This window comes from Medicago sativa, chromosome 3, assembly GCF_051527215.1.
Source record: "Medicago sativa cultivar Bolivia chromosome 3, Bolivia_mono, whole genome shotgun sequence".
Lineage (NCBI taxonomy): Eukaryota > Viridiplantae > Streptophyta > Magnoliopsida > Fabales > Fabaceae > Medicago > Medicago sativa.
The window spans coordinates 100,995,753-101,012,925 of record NC_140751.1 but is presented as its reverse complement, the minus strand read 5'-3'; the positions used below and the strand labels follow the sequence as shown (position 1 = coordinate 101,012,925).

The 17,173-nt window shown below is 32.8% G+C and overlaps 2 protein-coding genes across 4 annotated transcripts; both read right to left on the bottom strand.

The window, feature by feature from the left end:
• Positions 1-9,736: 9,736 nt before the first annotated feature.
• Positions 9,737-11,435, bottom strand: LOC146942950 (putative methyltransferase At1g29790). Its single transcript, XM_085757062.1, has one exon. It carries the CDS (start codon positions 11,189-11,191, stop codon positions 9,926-9,928), a length of 1,266 nt encoding a protein of 421 aa, XP_085613188.1. The 5' UTR covers positions 11,192-11,435; the 3' UTR covers positions 9,737-9,925.
• A 1,006-nt stretch (positions 11,436-12,441) lies between these two features.
• Positions 12,442-16,159, bottom strand: LOC146942949 (uncharacterized). 3 transcript variants are annotated; one of them, XM_085757063.1, is made up of 3 exons: positions 15,661-16,141; positions 13,984-14,208; positions 12,442-12,742 (listed from the first exon to the last, which is right to left on the bottom strand). In XM_085757063.1, exons 1-2 carry the CDS (start codon positions 16,015-16,017, stop codon positions 13,990-13,992), a joined length of 576 nt encoding a protein of 191 aa, XP_085613189.1. In that variant the 5' UTR covers positions 16,018-16,141; the 3' UTR covers positions 12,442-12,742; positions 13,984-13,989. The 3 variants fall into 3 exon arrangements, with proteins under 3 accessions (XP_085613189.1, XP_085613190.1, XP_085613191.1); XM_085757064.1 differs by having other exon boundaries at positions 13,984-14,202; positions 15,661-16,140; XM_085757065.1 differs by lacking the exon at positions 13,984-14,208 and having other exon boundaries at positions 15,661-16,159.
• Between the last annotated feature and the right edge of the window lie 1,014 nt (positions 16,160-17,173).

Genomic DNA, 17,173 nt, shown 5'->3' with positions numbered 1-17,173 from the left:
TTAAAAAGGGAGATGCATTTCAAAAATTATATTAAATTATCATCAACTAAAATGAACGGAAGTGGACATTGACTAAATTTCGTAAATAATTAAAATGCATGGAAAAATTGGACATTAACTTAAATAGTTATTGATCATAAATAATTAAAAATAACACTTATACATAGAACATTTTGCCATTGATCAATTTTAAAATGATTATTATGCACATGATAATTTAGCAAACATGTTATAAAATTATATAAGTCGATATTAATTATACAATTGAAAAATTGTCGTTGCTAAAAATCTATACAATATAAAAAATTCTACACAATGTAAGAAAGGGATAAGGTGTGTATATACTAAAGTTTCAGAAATTACTAAAATGCATGAGAGAAGTTGGCATCAATTAAATACAACTATCATACATGAGACAAACTGTCATTAATAAAATGCACTAAAACGTTGACATTGATTAAACTAAATTATCATGCACTTGAAAAGTTTTCAGTGATCTTATTTCATAATTAACTTAAATGCACGGGTTAAGTTGTTACTGACTAAACTAATACTGATACATGGGACATGTTGTCGTTGATACAAAGTTTATAATAATTATAATACTCGGGCTATTTTGTTATTGATATAAATTTTTGAATAATTTAAGGGTAAAATCAATTGTAGAAGCCAAAAACTACAAATTGTAGCTTCAAGTAGAATCAATTGTACAAGCAAAATCAATTCTACTTTAAATCCTCCAAACATCATAAAATCAATTATACAACTTATAGAATCATTTTTGACCCTCTAGAATTGAAACCAAACACATGCTTATAAATATAAAAAACACACGGGATTAAGATTTGTGAATGGTAAATATAAAAAACACGGGGTAAAGATTTGTGAATTATAAATATAAAAATACAAAACCAAGATTTACGAATGATAAATATAAAATATACATACCAAAATTTGAGAATGATAAATATAAAAACAAAAACGGATCCAAAATTTCTAAATGATTCATTTACAAAAAGCATGAGACCAAAATTTGTGACTTATAAATAAATAAAAAAACACGGGACCAAGATTTGAATGATAAATATAAAAAACAATTCAATTTATCTAAAATAGTTTGAAAAAGAATTATATTTAATTGAATATCATATATAAAATTAATTAAATATAATTCAATTAAATATTTTGAAATTAAAGACAATATTTATATACAAATATCATATATTTTGCTTTTAAATAAATAAATATTCAATATCTAAATTATCATTATCAAAATTATTTATAAAAAATACCATATATTCAAGTTTTAACTGTAAAAATCGTCCACCCCGACAGGTACCCGTGCGTTAGCACGGGTATTTTTACTAGTTTTATAGGAAAATGTTAACCGGTGCCCCCGGGGCATTGGTTAAGAAAGCAAATATAGAAGCTTTTGCATTGAAAATTGTGTAATTAAGGCTTCAAAAGTCAAAAAAGTATTTTTTTTATTTAATATTTCCTTTTTTAGATACCTTAACCAATGCCCCGGGGCACCGGTTAACACAACCCTTTTTTATTTAATATTTCCTACTTTATATGATGCCAAAGCTGTTCATTTTTCTTCTTCTTTCAAACTTTTTCAAGTGTTTTCTTCGGATTCGATTATAATGGAGTGTTGGGTTTTGGATAAATTATTAATAAGTACTCCATTTGATTACATTTATAAGCAATTTTTGTTTCTTCAGATTCATTTTCTAAACTATATTATATTCTAGATATATTACTTATTTAATGAATTTAAAAAAACAAAAATTATGCAGTAATAGTACAATTAAGTTTCGTATTCATGTTCTTTACAATATTAATTACCACGTGATGATATTATCCTGCCATAAATTTTTAGGGTCATTTTAACTTGTGCCATAATGAACCAAGGAGTCAAAAAATACTATAGGACACGAGTTTTTTTATGAGTTAAAAAGTGAATTAAAAAAAAATTGGTTTGAAAAAATATATTTTTAAAGTATTGCATACACAATTTCTAAGAACTCTTAGATCTTTAATAACTTTATTTTTACAAAAGATCTTTAATAACCTTAAATAGTAAGATTTCATGTGTAGATTTATATATTTAATATATTGAAAATTGAAATATTTAACTCTTTTAATAAATATTTTTTTATAAGAAAATCTATAAATAATGTCTTTAGAGTACTCGCTACCGTCCTCGTGAGCTTAGCTCAGCTGGTATGGACAAATATGCAAGGTCTAGGGTTCAAACCCCGACTACCACACGACTACCACAAAAAAAAAGTTTTTTTGAGAAATGTTAACGATTCTAAGAGATTTAGATTCTAAGAGATTTTAAAAGACTTTTTAATTATGAAAAAGTCTTGTGGTATTCAATCAAGACTCTTTGCAAATTAAAAAAAGTCTTGTGGTATTGAATCAAGATTCTTTGTCATTTTAAAAAAGTCTTGAGGTATTCAATCAAGACTTTTCATCACTTAAAAAAAGTCTCATGGTATTCAAAATCATTCAAATTTTGAAGGATTGTTTAATAAATTGGATTTTGATGGATTTTGTGAGATTTTCTATTGAAATTTTAACAAGAAAAAGTCTTTCATGAAGACATGAGATTTCTTGGGATTGTTTTTCTTTTAAAAGTTTACTATCTCTTTCTTATCCCTTCTCTCTTCTCCCTTCTCTCTCTCCTCTCTTTTCTCCCTTCTCTCTCTCTCTCTCTCTCTCTCTCTCTCTCTGATCTTCTCCCTTCTCTCTCTCTCCACTCTCTTTTCTCCCTTCTCTCCCTCCTCTCTCTCCCTCTCTCTATCTCTCATAAAAATAAAATAAAATAAAAAATAAGAGTCTGTATTGAGAATATTATGATAGAGAGTGTGTTGTAATCATTTCTTTTCAATGAGTCCTTAAAATTCATAAAATCTTCTGAAATCTTATAAATCCATAAAATCCTTTAAAATCCTTTAAAATCTTATGATGTAAATCCATTGAAATCCAAATTGAAAATCCTGATAGTCTTTTAAAATCATGAAAGTCGTTAAAATCCTACAAAATCTTTTAAAATCTTTGAGACTTTTTTAAATAAAAATTGTCCTTTAAAATCCTAATCTAATACACAAAAGAAGCATGGTAAAATACTAAAAAAAAAAAAATGATTGTTAGTTAAAATATATAGTCATAAATTAAATTGTTTCAATTGCCCTCACAACTACTCGTCAGAAAAACTAAGTATATAGTCATAAATTAAAGGGAAAATTATAATAACCTCCCTTAAGTTTTAGCTAAATACAACAAACCTCCCCTCTATTTTCTAAATCATCACATACCTCCCCTCCGTTACATTCTGTTAATTCTCCGTTACGATACAAAAATCTTTGTGTCCTCTCTCTCAAAACACAGCCAAAAATCATGCTATTCTATTAGAAACCTCTTGTTTTCTCTCTATAGTCACTCATCTTCAATCTCTTGTCCGTTGCCATCTATGATTATCTACCTTAATCACCGCTAGCCATTGTTCTTGTCGACGTGCGTTCTCTCTATTGATGTCTTTGTCGCTTTCAACGGTTATTACAACATTTTTTTTTTGAACAAGAACGGTTATTACAACATTAATGCTCATCGTTCATCATTCTTATAATTTCAGAGACTAATATAATTTTGGAGCTACCGGTTAATTTAAATAGGGCAAATTACACAGACCTCCCCCGAGGTCTCTTTAAATAACACAAACATCCCCTCTAGTTTTATAATAGACATAAACCTCCCCTAAGTTCTTTTAAAATAGATAAGCACCTCCCTTTGGGACTTAACAGCTACTTAACACCGTTTGTTTTTAATTTTTATAACTAAAAGGGATAAAAATTCTCCCCTCTGAACAATATAAACAACAAACCTCATAATACTGATTCTATGATTTTAAACAAGAAAAACAAGTCTTTAGTGATGGACTCTGTGAATGTCAAGCCAACCCCTTTCATGGTTGAGAAGTCTTCAGTTGGAGGATTTCCTTCCCTTTAATTTCAATGCCCTTCAAAGTTGTGGCCAATGACGTCAATAAAATTAAGATTGACATACCTTATGTACCAAAGTTGTTTCCCTGCCTAATCGAGTTTATGCTTCTGGTAGAAGGAAAAAAAAGGAAAAGGGTGTTTTCTAGGTTGTGGACAACTACGGTGCTAAAGTTGATAGATGCAGCCCTATCTACAAACCCCAAAGACTGGAATCTACCGCAAATGGGTTATGTAAAAAAATGGGCGTTGTCGTGAAATTGGGTGTAAATTTCGATGACAATACATGCTATGATAAAAGTGGGTGACTTAGCACCCAAAGAAATTGTGCTATCAGATTTTACCCAGATTCTATGATTTTGGTGATGTCGTTTTTGTGGGCAGCACCACTCTCTTTCACAAACAAAGCACACAGAGAGTAGAACAAGTTTGAGCTTTTCTTTTTATTTGTTAATAACGCCAGTTTAACACTGTTAAGTTAAAAGGGAGGTTAGTGTTATTTGTGAAAATAGAGGGGGTGTAAGTGACATATTAACATACCTAAAGGGAGGTGAGTGTAATTTGCCCATTTAAATACTAGTATTTTGTAGAATTTAGTTGCTCAAATTTCATTGATTGTCACGTGAATTTGGAGAAATATTTTGCGTGTCAAATTGAGTATATCATCTGGCAAATTACATGTGTATGTTATCATATGGACAATTATAATATGGCTTGGCGAATATCTAATTACAGGTATTTGATTCTTTCTTGTTTTTATGTGAAATATAGAATTGATGTATACACTAAAGAATTGATGAGAGTATTATGACAGTATTCACTAAAGATTTTGAAAAGGTAAACCTGCGAATGAAATAAGCAACATGGTAAAGAGGGGAAATGGAGTAAGTGGTTGTACAGCAAAGAGACATATGACGTGATGACAGCACCCTAGCATATGAAAATTTACACGTGCAAGATTTGTTTATTAATAAAAAAAAATTTAAGGGTCAATTTAACGGTGTTAATAAAGAAGGGTGATGTTTACCTATTTGATGAAAACTTAAGGGAGGTTGGTGTTTATTTTAAAATTAGAGGGGGTGTCGGTGTCAATTTAATAGAACTTAGGGGAGGTGAGTGCAATTTCCTCTAAATTAAATTGTTTCAATTGCCCTCACAACTACTCGTCAAATAAACTCATTGGTAAAAAAAAAATTACTAAAATTAAATGATATTTATTCATTTAATTTGACAGAGTACGTCAATACAATAGAATATAAATTTGCTAAAAAAAGATAAAATAAATTGCAAACAAACTCACAACCTCCATTTTAATAGCATAAAACAATACTAAAATACAAAAGCCTACAAATGGTAATTTAACCTGTTAAGTATCAATTAATGCGTCATATTTGTTCGGGTCCAAGGACAGTTAGATCTACAAATGATCATATAAAAGTTTAGATCAATATCTCGTAGCAATATGTGAATTCTATTTTGTGAGCATCTCTATCTGTTTCAGCAAACAGTAGGTTGGGGTCATGCACACCCACTTCTACTTTATTAGTAGTGCCACCACTATCCTCAAATCATAGGCATGTTTCCAAGTTCACATGTGGACTCTAAAAATTGTTTCTACGTTAGCATTTCCCAGTAAAAGTTGCTTCTCGTCCACATCTTTAGATGTTGGTACACAAACTTATTCAGCTATGAATTTTAATTTGAATTATGCTCTTTACCCAAATGGTTTTGCTCACTCCCAAAGTAAAAGTCTAAAATGCTCCTACACAACTTAACTTACGTTAGTGTATTCCGAGCTCATGTTAAGTCACGCTACGTGACTTAACATGCGTTAGTGTATTATGAACGTGAGTTAAGTCACGCTCCACTTAGCACTAGCGCAAGTTAACTCACGCTAGTTGGCCGGTGAAGAACAAACGTTTTTCCAACTTTGGTCAGCTTTTCAACATTAAAGAAACACGTTTTTTACCACTTTCACACGTTTTTTTTGACCAAATTTATGTTAGATACAACCTAAGTTTTCATTTCTACCTATAAATACCCTCACATACTTCCTATATTCCTCACATTATCTCCTCCCACTCTCTCCCTCTAATTCTCTTCTTTCTTTGTTTTTTTTTCAATATTCTCTTTGGGGTAAAAAGTGATCAAAATTCGTCGGGGTAAAATAGTGAGTAGCCGACTTGGAGAAGTAATCGACCCTTGGGATAATTTTAAATCTGCTTTTTTAACCGCAGAAACTTTTTACCGTGGGTAAAAAGAACTTCTTGTGGTAAAAAAAACCAGATTTAAATTTAGCCCAAGGGTTGATGATGTATTTTCCCCAAGAAGGCTGCTCACTATTTTACCCCACGAAGATTGATTACTTTTTACCCCAAAAAGGAGAAAATAATTAGATTTAATGAATAAGTTCAAAATTATTTTATGACAATTGTTGTAATGTATGAATTATTAATAAAATAAGATATTGTTATATGCATCAATTTTATTCATTTATTTTATATTTGCTTTTATTTTATAATGTTGTATTTACTTTTATTAATATTTGTATTTATTTAAAGAATAATATCGAATCAATAATTTAGATTAATGTAAACAAAATAATTTCGGAATAATGTTAATAAAATAATTTAGAATAAATTTAAGAAAATAATTTAGATTAATGTAAACAAAATAATTTCAGAATAATGTTAATAAAATAATTTAGATTAAAGTTAAGAAGTTAATTTAGATCAGAATTAAGTCATGCAACGTGACTTAAGTCACGTTTCTATTATAACTAGCGCAAGTTAACTCACTCAACTAGCGCGAGTTAACTTGCGCTAGTGCTAAGTGGTGCGTGACTTAAGTCACGTTCATAATACACCAACGCATGTTAAGTCACGTAGCGTGACTTAACAAGAGCTCAGAATACACTAGCGCAAGTTAAGTTGCGCAGCGCAACTTAACTTGCGCTAGTGTATTTCTGTTCATAATACACTAGCGCATGTTAAGTCATGTGGCGTGACTTAACATAAACTCAGAATACACTAGTGCAAGTTAAGTTGCGTATGGGCATTTTGGACTTTTACTTTGGGAGTGAGCAAAACCATTTGGGTAAAGAGCATAATTCTTTTAATTTTGAATAGTTGATTTATTCAATGGTCTAATGCTATTATTTTATAAAATTAATTTAATTAACTAACGACTTAATTAAAAGAATACTTAGATGGTTTATTAAATTTTATAGTTGCTTTAAGTTAATCAAATTTTTATTTTCGTTCAATTAAAGATGCTAAGTTCCAAGTTTTGAAAAGGACCATACGCCTAGGGATGTCAATGGGTATCCATGGGTACGGGTAGTATGATATCCGTCCCCGCCCCGTTGGATAATTATGGAACCCGTGCCCGTCCCCGTACCCGTGCGGGTATCTTTATACGGGTAATCCACGGGTATTTAGATACCCACGGATATTTGCGGGTACCCATGGATATTTGATTTTTTTTTTTTTGTACAAAGAAAAATACTTTTAAAATTTCCTACAAACTTCAACTTTTTTTTTAATAGACAAACTTCAACTTTTAACGATCCATACCTAACATATTCCATTCAAATTTCATAATTCATATCATAATCTAACAAAAATCATGAGTATTACATAATCCCAAGCAAATTCATCATACCATAATGCATATGATTCTTATATAATCCATACAAATTCTTGAAGTAAAATAAAAGGATAAAAACATCCAACATCCATAAAGCATAAAAACCTCCAAATAAAAGATAGAAAAGACTAAAATCAAAATAAACATCCAAAAATTCATATGCATTCCAAGCTATTTTATATATACACATGGATATTTTAGTAGTTTACTTAATTTATTAACGGGTACGGATACCCGCGGGTACGGGTATCATCAAATCCGTGTCCGTGTCCATAAAGTAACGGGTAATTAAATACCCGTTTGTTATACCCGCGGGTACCCATTTAGCTACCCGCCCCATGCCCATGACGGATTTTATCCGCGGATACCCGCGGGCACGGATTTTTTTGCCACCCCTACATACGCCAACTTACAAAATCAGAGCAGAAAGCTGCGATTCATTCACCTTTGATTTTGTTGGGTCTCTACTCTCTACCAACCGGCAATCGGACCATGGATTCTTCAGTACGGATTATCCATGTACAGTATGTTAATGTTTGGAACTACATTGTACTTTGACAAAGTTACCATATATTGTGATTTTGTTGAAACTATATAGTTTTTATAAAATTATGTTAACTCATTGGATCTTCTCAAACTCATCATGAATCCAAATAAAATCTGATTAAGAATTATTGCATAACCGGAAATTGAGTCAGATCTTCCTAAACAAATCGTTTTTTAATTAAGCTCGCTAACCACTTCAAATCAATTGTTTGGTTTCATGATATAACATGCGTATGAAGATATTTGCATATAGCCTATAGAACGCAACACACTAAAAATTCAGAAGGGAGCCACATTCTCCTATAAAATATAAATAAATACACCCAGAAGCAACAAATTGATTGGCCTTGGCAAAGTCATCCATTTCGTCTTCTAGGTTTGAACCCAAGTAAGAGAAATCTCCACCTTTGGTGATAATTTAAGGAACCTGGCAAAAGCAAAACTACTTATCGGTCCTTTTATTTTTGTTACATAACTTAAAGCTAGTGTAGTAACTTACATTCCTTCTTTCTTTCCTTTTTTTTAACAAATTATGTTACGTTTTGTTTACCCAGCTTTAAGTTATGATCATCTTTTACCATTATCCCGTATGTTACATTTCTTAATTGTGTGAACCTCGACTTTTATTCTACAACGATGCTTATGTTCCCATTTATCACGCTTCACATCAGAGATGAAAGACTCGTTGTTCCGCGATCGGTGCATTCGAACAATTACTCTTGAACAAAGATATTATTGTGAAAAATTAGGTTCTTTGATGAGAGAGAGAGAGAGAGAGAGAGAGAGAGAGAGAGAGAGAGAGAGAGATGGAACGAGTGGGATAATTGACATGTTTACGTGAGCTAACTCAATATAAAATAACGCGTGTGGTTCTTTTTTAGTGGAAATGTTAAAAGAGGAATGCTAGCAACACTCACCTTTGAACACTCTCTCTAGCACTCACTTATTTATTGGATGAAATCAATGGATGTCCCACCATTTTGCGGGGGTTCAATTTTCAAAGTATATACCAACAATGATTTAAACCAATAAGAGAGTGAGTATTAGAGAGAGCGTAGTGTTGCTAGCATTACTCATGTTAAAAAGACTAATGGTGCCAAAAAGGGTAATGGAAATGACCAATTCGAAAAGGAAAAAAATTAAAAAACCATTTCAGAAAAATGGTCAAACTTAAAGAACTACCGTAATATAGTGAGTGACATAAGCAATTTCATGGAATATATAAAATCATGACTGGGCATGCCTCTTAATTAGAGCAGCCAATATTTTGATACAAACACTCAACAGATGCAGTCATGAAGGCCTCCGTATTACATTTCAGTATGTTGCTACTTGCTAGTTTATAATAAATAAATAGTGTGAGAGCCTAAAATAGGACAAAATGTTTAGGGGTGAAGGATTGAGGAGGAGAGGATCCAAATCCATCTCATTTCTTTTTCCAAAATTATCCCCTCTTTATATTTTTCAATGGCTAAGATCTTGCACAATATTTCCCAGAGGATTCTAATACCAAAATTATACTCAAGACTTAACTCTGACTTAAAAAAAAATTGTAATTTACTTTTAGTTTTCTAATACAACTATCAACTACAAAATCACTAGTACCATAAGAAGATATACAAAACATTTTTTAGTACTTGAAACACAGCCATTCATTCACACAAATTGTGTGTGAATGAGAGAATTATTAGAAGCAAAAGCATTATCAGTACATTTTCACTTGTTTACACCCTAACAGGCTTCTGAAGAACAGCAGATAAGAAAACTTGAGACTTACCACTATCAACCTTTTCTCCCACAACCCATTTCAATTTTCTGTATCCAAACCTTTCAATCAACCTTGTCAATGAAATTTTCTTCTCATCATTAGCACAATAGAAGTTATCAATCCAAAACAAACCACCAGCCCGCAAAATTCGATCGATGTCGAACATTAAAAACTCCAACTTCTCTTGTTTCTTACCAACATCATCATCCAAGGTATTTGTAGCACGAACCAAATCAAAGACATTATCATAAAAAGGAAACCTATGATCCAAGCTTAAGAAAAGAGGAAAAAGTCCTCTTGCAGCTATAAATTCATTGAAAGGAGCATCAATATTAAGAGTACTAGTAACAATTGTAACATTCCTTTCAGCCATTACAGCAGCAAAAGATCCAGAACCAATTCCAATATCAAATCCTATTCTAATTCCACCATTTCCTAATGCCAAAACATCATCAGCAAGAAAATCATTCTTACTTCTAGACTTAACAAACCTTTGATTCTCATAACCATTCACCAAATCAAAGCAATGCATGCAACCTCTATTCAATTTCTTACCATTCAAACACTCAAAATTCTTACAACTAAAACCACTCCAATTAACAGTCTTGTTACTAACAGGTTTCCAAAGTGAATTTGGAAAAGGATGAAGATAATTTACCTTAGAAGAAACAGATTTAGCAAAACACCTTCTTCTAGGTAAAGGCTCACACCCTTTCAAAATCAATTTCTGAGCATAACTCCAATCATCCTGACAATTTCCAAACACTTTGTAATTCATATACTGAGACAACAAATCAGAAGATTTCTCACAAGAATGACCCACAGATGAAACCATTTCAGTGATTCCAGTTTTGGAATCTTTACCCAAAGGAAGTTTATGAGGGTTAAGAAAGAGTTTAAGCTCTTTTGCAATGTTGGGTCTTGAAAGATCAAAACTTTCATAGCCAAGAAGCTGTTTTTCTATCTGGGCTAGTTTCTTTTGAGATTGATCAATTTCTCTGAGTATAAGTGAAACTTGTTCTGAGATGAGAGAGAAGTTTTTGTGTACTTGGTGAAGTTGTTCGGTTTGGCTGTTTTTTGGAGAAGAAGTGAAAGCATAAAGAGCAAAAAGATTGGTTGTGATAACGGATAAGATCATGAGAATGTTAACAGCTGAAGAACAAAGTGTTGATTTTTTGAATCTTGCTGTTCCATCACCAATTTTCAAAGAAACAGAACCCATATTTTTTTTCTTATGAGGAAGAGAAGAAGAAGAACACAAAGATTGAGTTTCAAGTGACAAAGATCACGAGAAGTGAAACATTAATTGTTGTCGGTTTTGGATTGTTATCACGTGAGTTTTGTGAATTCACTTGTCTTGTTGTTATTTCCACATTTTCAAGACATTGAAATTCCATAGTGACTCTGCCTCTAGCTCACTGACTGACTCTGCCTGGATATTAAATTCAAACAACTTTTAATAAATACAAGAAACGTTTTCTCAAATTAACTACACTGTTTTTCCGAGGCAAAAAAAAGTTGAATAGACTTTGAAATTATTGTAATAGTACTACAATTTTAAATATAAAAAATAAAAACTTTGATCTTTGTTTTTTTAAAACTTGAATACAATTTTAATCCCTCTATTTTAACAAAATAACAACTTGATTTTTTTTTTTGTCAGGTAACCTAGTGGCTAGAATTCACCTTATAAGGTGAATAAGTGGGGTGTCCAGGGTTCGAACCCCAACCCCTACATATAATAATGCACTGTCCTACCAATTGAGCTATACTCACATAACAACTTTAATTTTTTTTAATTGCACAATTTTGGTTTCCATTTTAAAAACTTTAACCAACATGAGATTTTGATGACGTGACAATAAATTATTCAATTCTCATCCTCTTGTACCATTTCGACAAAGGAGCCAAAAATCTGACAATTTCATACGAGAAAAATATTGAACACTTGTTTGTTGTGATCACTTGATCTCTCTCGCAAGTATTAAACTCTACAATGGACATCATGATCAAGTTACATCACCCACTTAAGGGGTGGCACTTTGGTGACATAATGTCACCCATACAACACATCTGGGTCACACAACACAACCCTTTGTGTGGCCCAGATTTAATGTTACGGTGACATTATGTCACCAAAGTATTATCCCCCACTTAAGTTGGTCTGATGATGTTGACTTGGGTCTTGACGTGAGTCTTTGAAGTTTGCTCTTCCTCAAGGTCTTAATTTGATTCGAACGTCAAAAAAAAAAAATCGATTCTCCCGGTGCCAAAAAAATAATAGAATACACGATAAATTTGCAGATCACCTTTTCAAAATAGAAAAATAGTTATATCATGAGGGATGATTTCGCAATTTTCTCCAACCCAGCAGTTATGGACTTCCAGTTTTACTTGTGCTTATGCTACGATTATAAATTGGTCACTCGTGAATTGTGCTTTTGAACTAATAATATGATATCATTTGACAACTTTGAGCAAGAAATTATGACATTAAAAAAGCTACAACATTCACAGAACTTTATGAGCATCAACTTGACCAGATAAATTTAAATATGACAAGTCTACAATTTCAAAATTCTGCAATTCAAAGATATCAATTATTATGCAAATCATATGCAGTATGGACTTAAGAATTTAGTCCCAGAATACAGCAAGACAGACAACATAAAGTGATCAGATGTCGCCGGCCAAAAAGAAACAGGACAATTCCCAGCAGTTAATACGCTCAACATTTTTTTACCTATTGCTTCTTCTCCTCTGCTTTTCTCGGCTGGAAGAAGGGACACATAAAATAGAAATTAATTAAAACTGTTTTAATTAAAGGCCTTATTCATAAACAGAAAGCATGCCATTGAAGAAAGTTAAAAATAGCCATCTGAACACAAAACCATATCACTGAACGAGAAAACGGAAAAGTAAAATAACAGACAATCCTAGGGTTTGTTTGCTTTGTAAAAACATTTTCTATTTTCATTTTCTAAAAATATAAGTTCATTTTAACTTGCTAATAAGAAGATGTGACTCACATCTTCTTATTAGCAAGTTAAATTGAACATATATTTTAGAAAATGAAAATGAGACTCTAAAAGTGAAATGCTAGCGTTATGGATGATGCATTTATGAAATAATGAAAATAATTCATTTGGCATTTTTATTGTTTCAGAAAAATGCAAACAATTGTTGAGCCACAACAACCATACTAAGATTTTGCTACAGCAAGGAATGCAGATATGATGGTTACTAAGTAGCGAATGGAATAAGTTTAATTCGACATTTGGAAGAGCTTATTTAGACCTATCTTATGACAAGAATTTGTGCATGTGTTTGCAACAGCTTTGGATATGTCTATAAACTGTTTTCAGCTTTGTTATACAAGCTCCTCGAAATTACTTATGGTCATAAATTGTTCACTCATTCCATCTTCAATTGTTAGATGATTAATTTCGACAGTAAGTGTTTGTTATTTTCTGTTGGCTAGTAACGTAAATTTCTTTTTTCTCCGTTAATTCCCGAGTCATAAAAACTGAAATACCCCCCCCCCCCCCCCCCCCCCCCCCCCCCGGTTCACAAGCTCTCTTTCTCAAGACTCATCAATCCCCTATGACATTCATCCAAACAAAAGGCCAACTATAGTTTTGGTCTCACCATGAAGAACCAGTTTGAGTTCACAAATGGTACTATTGTTGCACCTGTTGAGCAAGATCCTACCTAACAGATATGAAAAAGATGCAATGCCATTCTGATTTCTTGGATAAGCCACTCAATCTCACCATAAATAACTATAAGCGTTATTTGGCCTGGCAGACCTTTAAAGAGCATTTTTCACTAGGTAGTGCCTGTTTGAAACTGCAGCGGTTTCTCAGGTCCCAAAGCGACTCTATAGTGAATTTTATAGAGCTCCAAGTGATATGGTTAGTTAAGCAAGCAGATATATTCGTTTCAACCAATTACACTTATAAGATGAGAATCCTTTGGGATGAACTAAGAAACTTTCAAACTGTCCCTTCTTACCCTTCATCAGCCTCTAGATTTTGCAATGTGTTCAACACCATTCAAAAATTCCAAGTAATGATGTGTGCTGTGGTTCCTGCAACGGCTGAATGAGAATTTTGCTTGTGTCCATAGTCCAATCCCAGATCTTGTTAAAGGAGCCCTGCCATCAATCCCCAACGTATTCCATGGTTGTACACCTCCCAACGTAACTCCTAACATCTGTTCTTGCCGTCCAAACTGCACCTAACAGCAACCAAAACAAGGAGAAATCAAACAAGTCATGTGCCTCCAAACCAAATCATACCACAAATACTTGTTTTCTAAAACATGGATATAAGAAAGCTGTCCACAGCATCGCATATAATTGTTTTCGTGATGCTAACATCCAGCAAAGTTCAACACTTTCAAGTTTAAATTGAACAGTTTAAGAGCCTCCTTGCTTTACTGCCAAATAACGCACCAACTACTACTTCTCATTCTTCTCCCAATTTGGTCAGTTCATTTAACACACCTTTACCTCTCAGACAATTCCTCACCTTGCTGGATCTTTGATTCTGCGCCACAGATCATATCACTTTATCCCTCAATTTTATCTTCTTATAAAATGGTAAAACCAATTGCCGTCTCTTCGCCAAATGGTCAAGTAGCTACTGCCACATAAAGCGGTACTTTATGTTACAAAGCTAACCAAATCCCTTTCTTGTCAACTCACCTTTACTAATAATTTGTATGTTTTAGGAGATACCATCCATGAAAATGATTGGTAGTGCCAAAGGAAATACTGGATTATACAGTGATAACTCCTAACGTTCAAATTCATATTCCTTTACCAAAAATCCTCATTGTATCCACACCCATAAGTGGTTCACTCCCCATGAAATTTGGCCCCTTAGAATAGGCCATCCCTCAAATTGGTGCTATTCTACTTTGCATAAACATAGTTGTACTATACCTCATTGTATCAAAAGTTTGTGACCTATGAAGAACTGACAAGGACACCAGATATTACATACTATTTAATACAAAACCAGACATCGCCTCCCTCATGGGTTTTGGCTCACTATGTTATGCATCTACCATCACCTCTCACAGAACAAAGTTCAAACCAAGGGGTAGAAAATATTAAATGGCTCAAAAGGTTACTAGTTGTTTGATTTGAAAACCAGAGAGATTTTTCTCTCAAGACATGTCAACTTTCATGAGAGAAAATTTCCCTTTCTAAGCACTTTCTTCCAACACTAGTAAGGGAAACATTCTAGTTCCCTCCCTACCAACCAACACAAATTTTCCCCAATCTCTTGAACCACCTCATATCATATCATATCCTGCCACGAAAAATCCATCCGCTCAACCACAAACAAATCAGTCCTCACAAACATCCCCAACCAGTAATTTTCCTCTTTCAAATAGAATATAATCCAGACCACAAAGAACTCCTAATCTATGAAGCACCAACACTTCACATTGCAGGCTTGTCTAGTGGCCGACACATGTCAGACACCAAAACAATACCCACACATTTCCTAATCTATGCAGCACCAACACTTCACATTGAAGACGTGTCTAGTGTTCGACATGTGTCAGTATCCGACACCAAAACCATACACACACAAGTTGTTACTTTCAATTATTTCATTTTTTTTTTTTTTCAAATTATCAATATAACATAAGATAAAGAAGGAGAAAAAAACTCACTTTAGTGCCGGGTGCATGCTGAGAAAGTTCTTCATCAGGTATGATAACAGGCCATTGTTCTCCAGCTTCACGGAACATCTGTTCAGTTTCGAGTAACTGACCCTTTTCCAGAATCATCTTGGTAATACGGTGAACCGGTGTGGATGTAGCATCGAAAGCTTCTTCCACACCGTTGACGAACGTGACGGTGATCTGCGGGGGGTGCTCCACGTTTTTACGCTTGACCTCAACTTCACAGGCAGGGTTTGATTCTTTGGCTTTTCGTGAGTTGCATTGTGCGAGAAACTCCATACACGATGCGGTTCGTGGATCCAATGCATTGAACTCGATTTTCACTTTTGATAGGAACTTCAACATCTTCACGCCACCAGCTTCTGCTTTCAACAAACGAACTTGGGTTTAAGCTTTTGTTTTTTGTTTCTCTCAAACCATATATGCGTCATTTCCGTGAGAGAGAAAAAAAAAAAAAAGTGATTGAGTTGATTAAAAAGATTTTCTCAAAAAAGAATTTAAAAGTTTTTTAAAAAAAATAGTAGAATTTAAGAATTTTAAAAAATGGTAAAACATTTGGTATCTAATAATAGGGAATTTAAAAAAGAGCACTTTTTTTTAGTAAAAAAAAAAAATAATAATAAGGATACGGGTTCACATCAAAAAATCGTAATAATTAAATCAAGCTAAGAGAGAAAATACAAATCAACTAAAAAGAAGGTTTATACCACTTGAATTGCAAAGTTTGACCAAGTAATAATTTATCCTACATTCCTACTTGAACTCTTTGTAACTCAAGTGGCAAGTTTATCTCTTCTTTAGACGGTTCATATTTTCTTTCTTGATTTTATTCTTACAAAAAAAAATTATTTGCAAAAAGAAAGAGGGACATAATTGCTAATCCCATGACATTTTTAAATTTAGAGATTTAAAATGTGATCAGACAAAACATGATTTAATTTGATATATTTAGAAGTACTCAACAACGTTTTTTTTGTAGAGTAAGTTATTATTCGTTAGGTGGTAAGGTGTTCGTCGTTTGTATCACATGAGTTTAATTTTGCTTTATTGGGTATACAATTTTGGTGGTTGCAAACAGATCGATAGGGATTATTGTTGACGTATTTTGGCTGGGGGTGTTTGAGTAGGACTTTTGCATGCTGAAAGGATTTTCTCTACATTCAAGATGGTGCACACAAGGTGAAAATAATTGAGAGTAAACAATCTAATAAGTCTCTGTTTTTGCAGGATGTGTTTATATAGGTTCCTAATTTTCTGAATATTTCAAAAAGGTCTCTAACTCTGTCAAATCTTCGTGAGAGACTGAATTGACAGTAACTTGTTAAAATGTAAGGACTAACTTGATAGTTTAATTAATAGAGTTGTGCATCTTTTTGAAAAAGTGTTCTACAAAATCAAAGACTAAGTTGGTAGTTTACTCGAATGATTTGGTTTTCATATGAATTGTGCAAGATTGTCGAGAATGGTAAGTAGGTTGTGTGATAGGTTTAGTTTGTTCGAT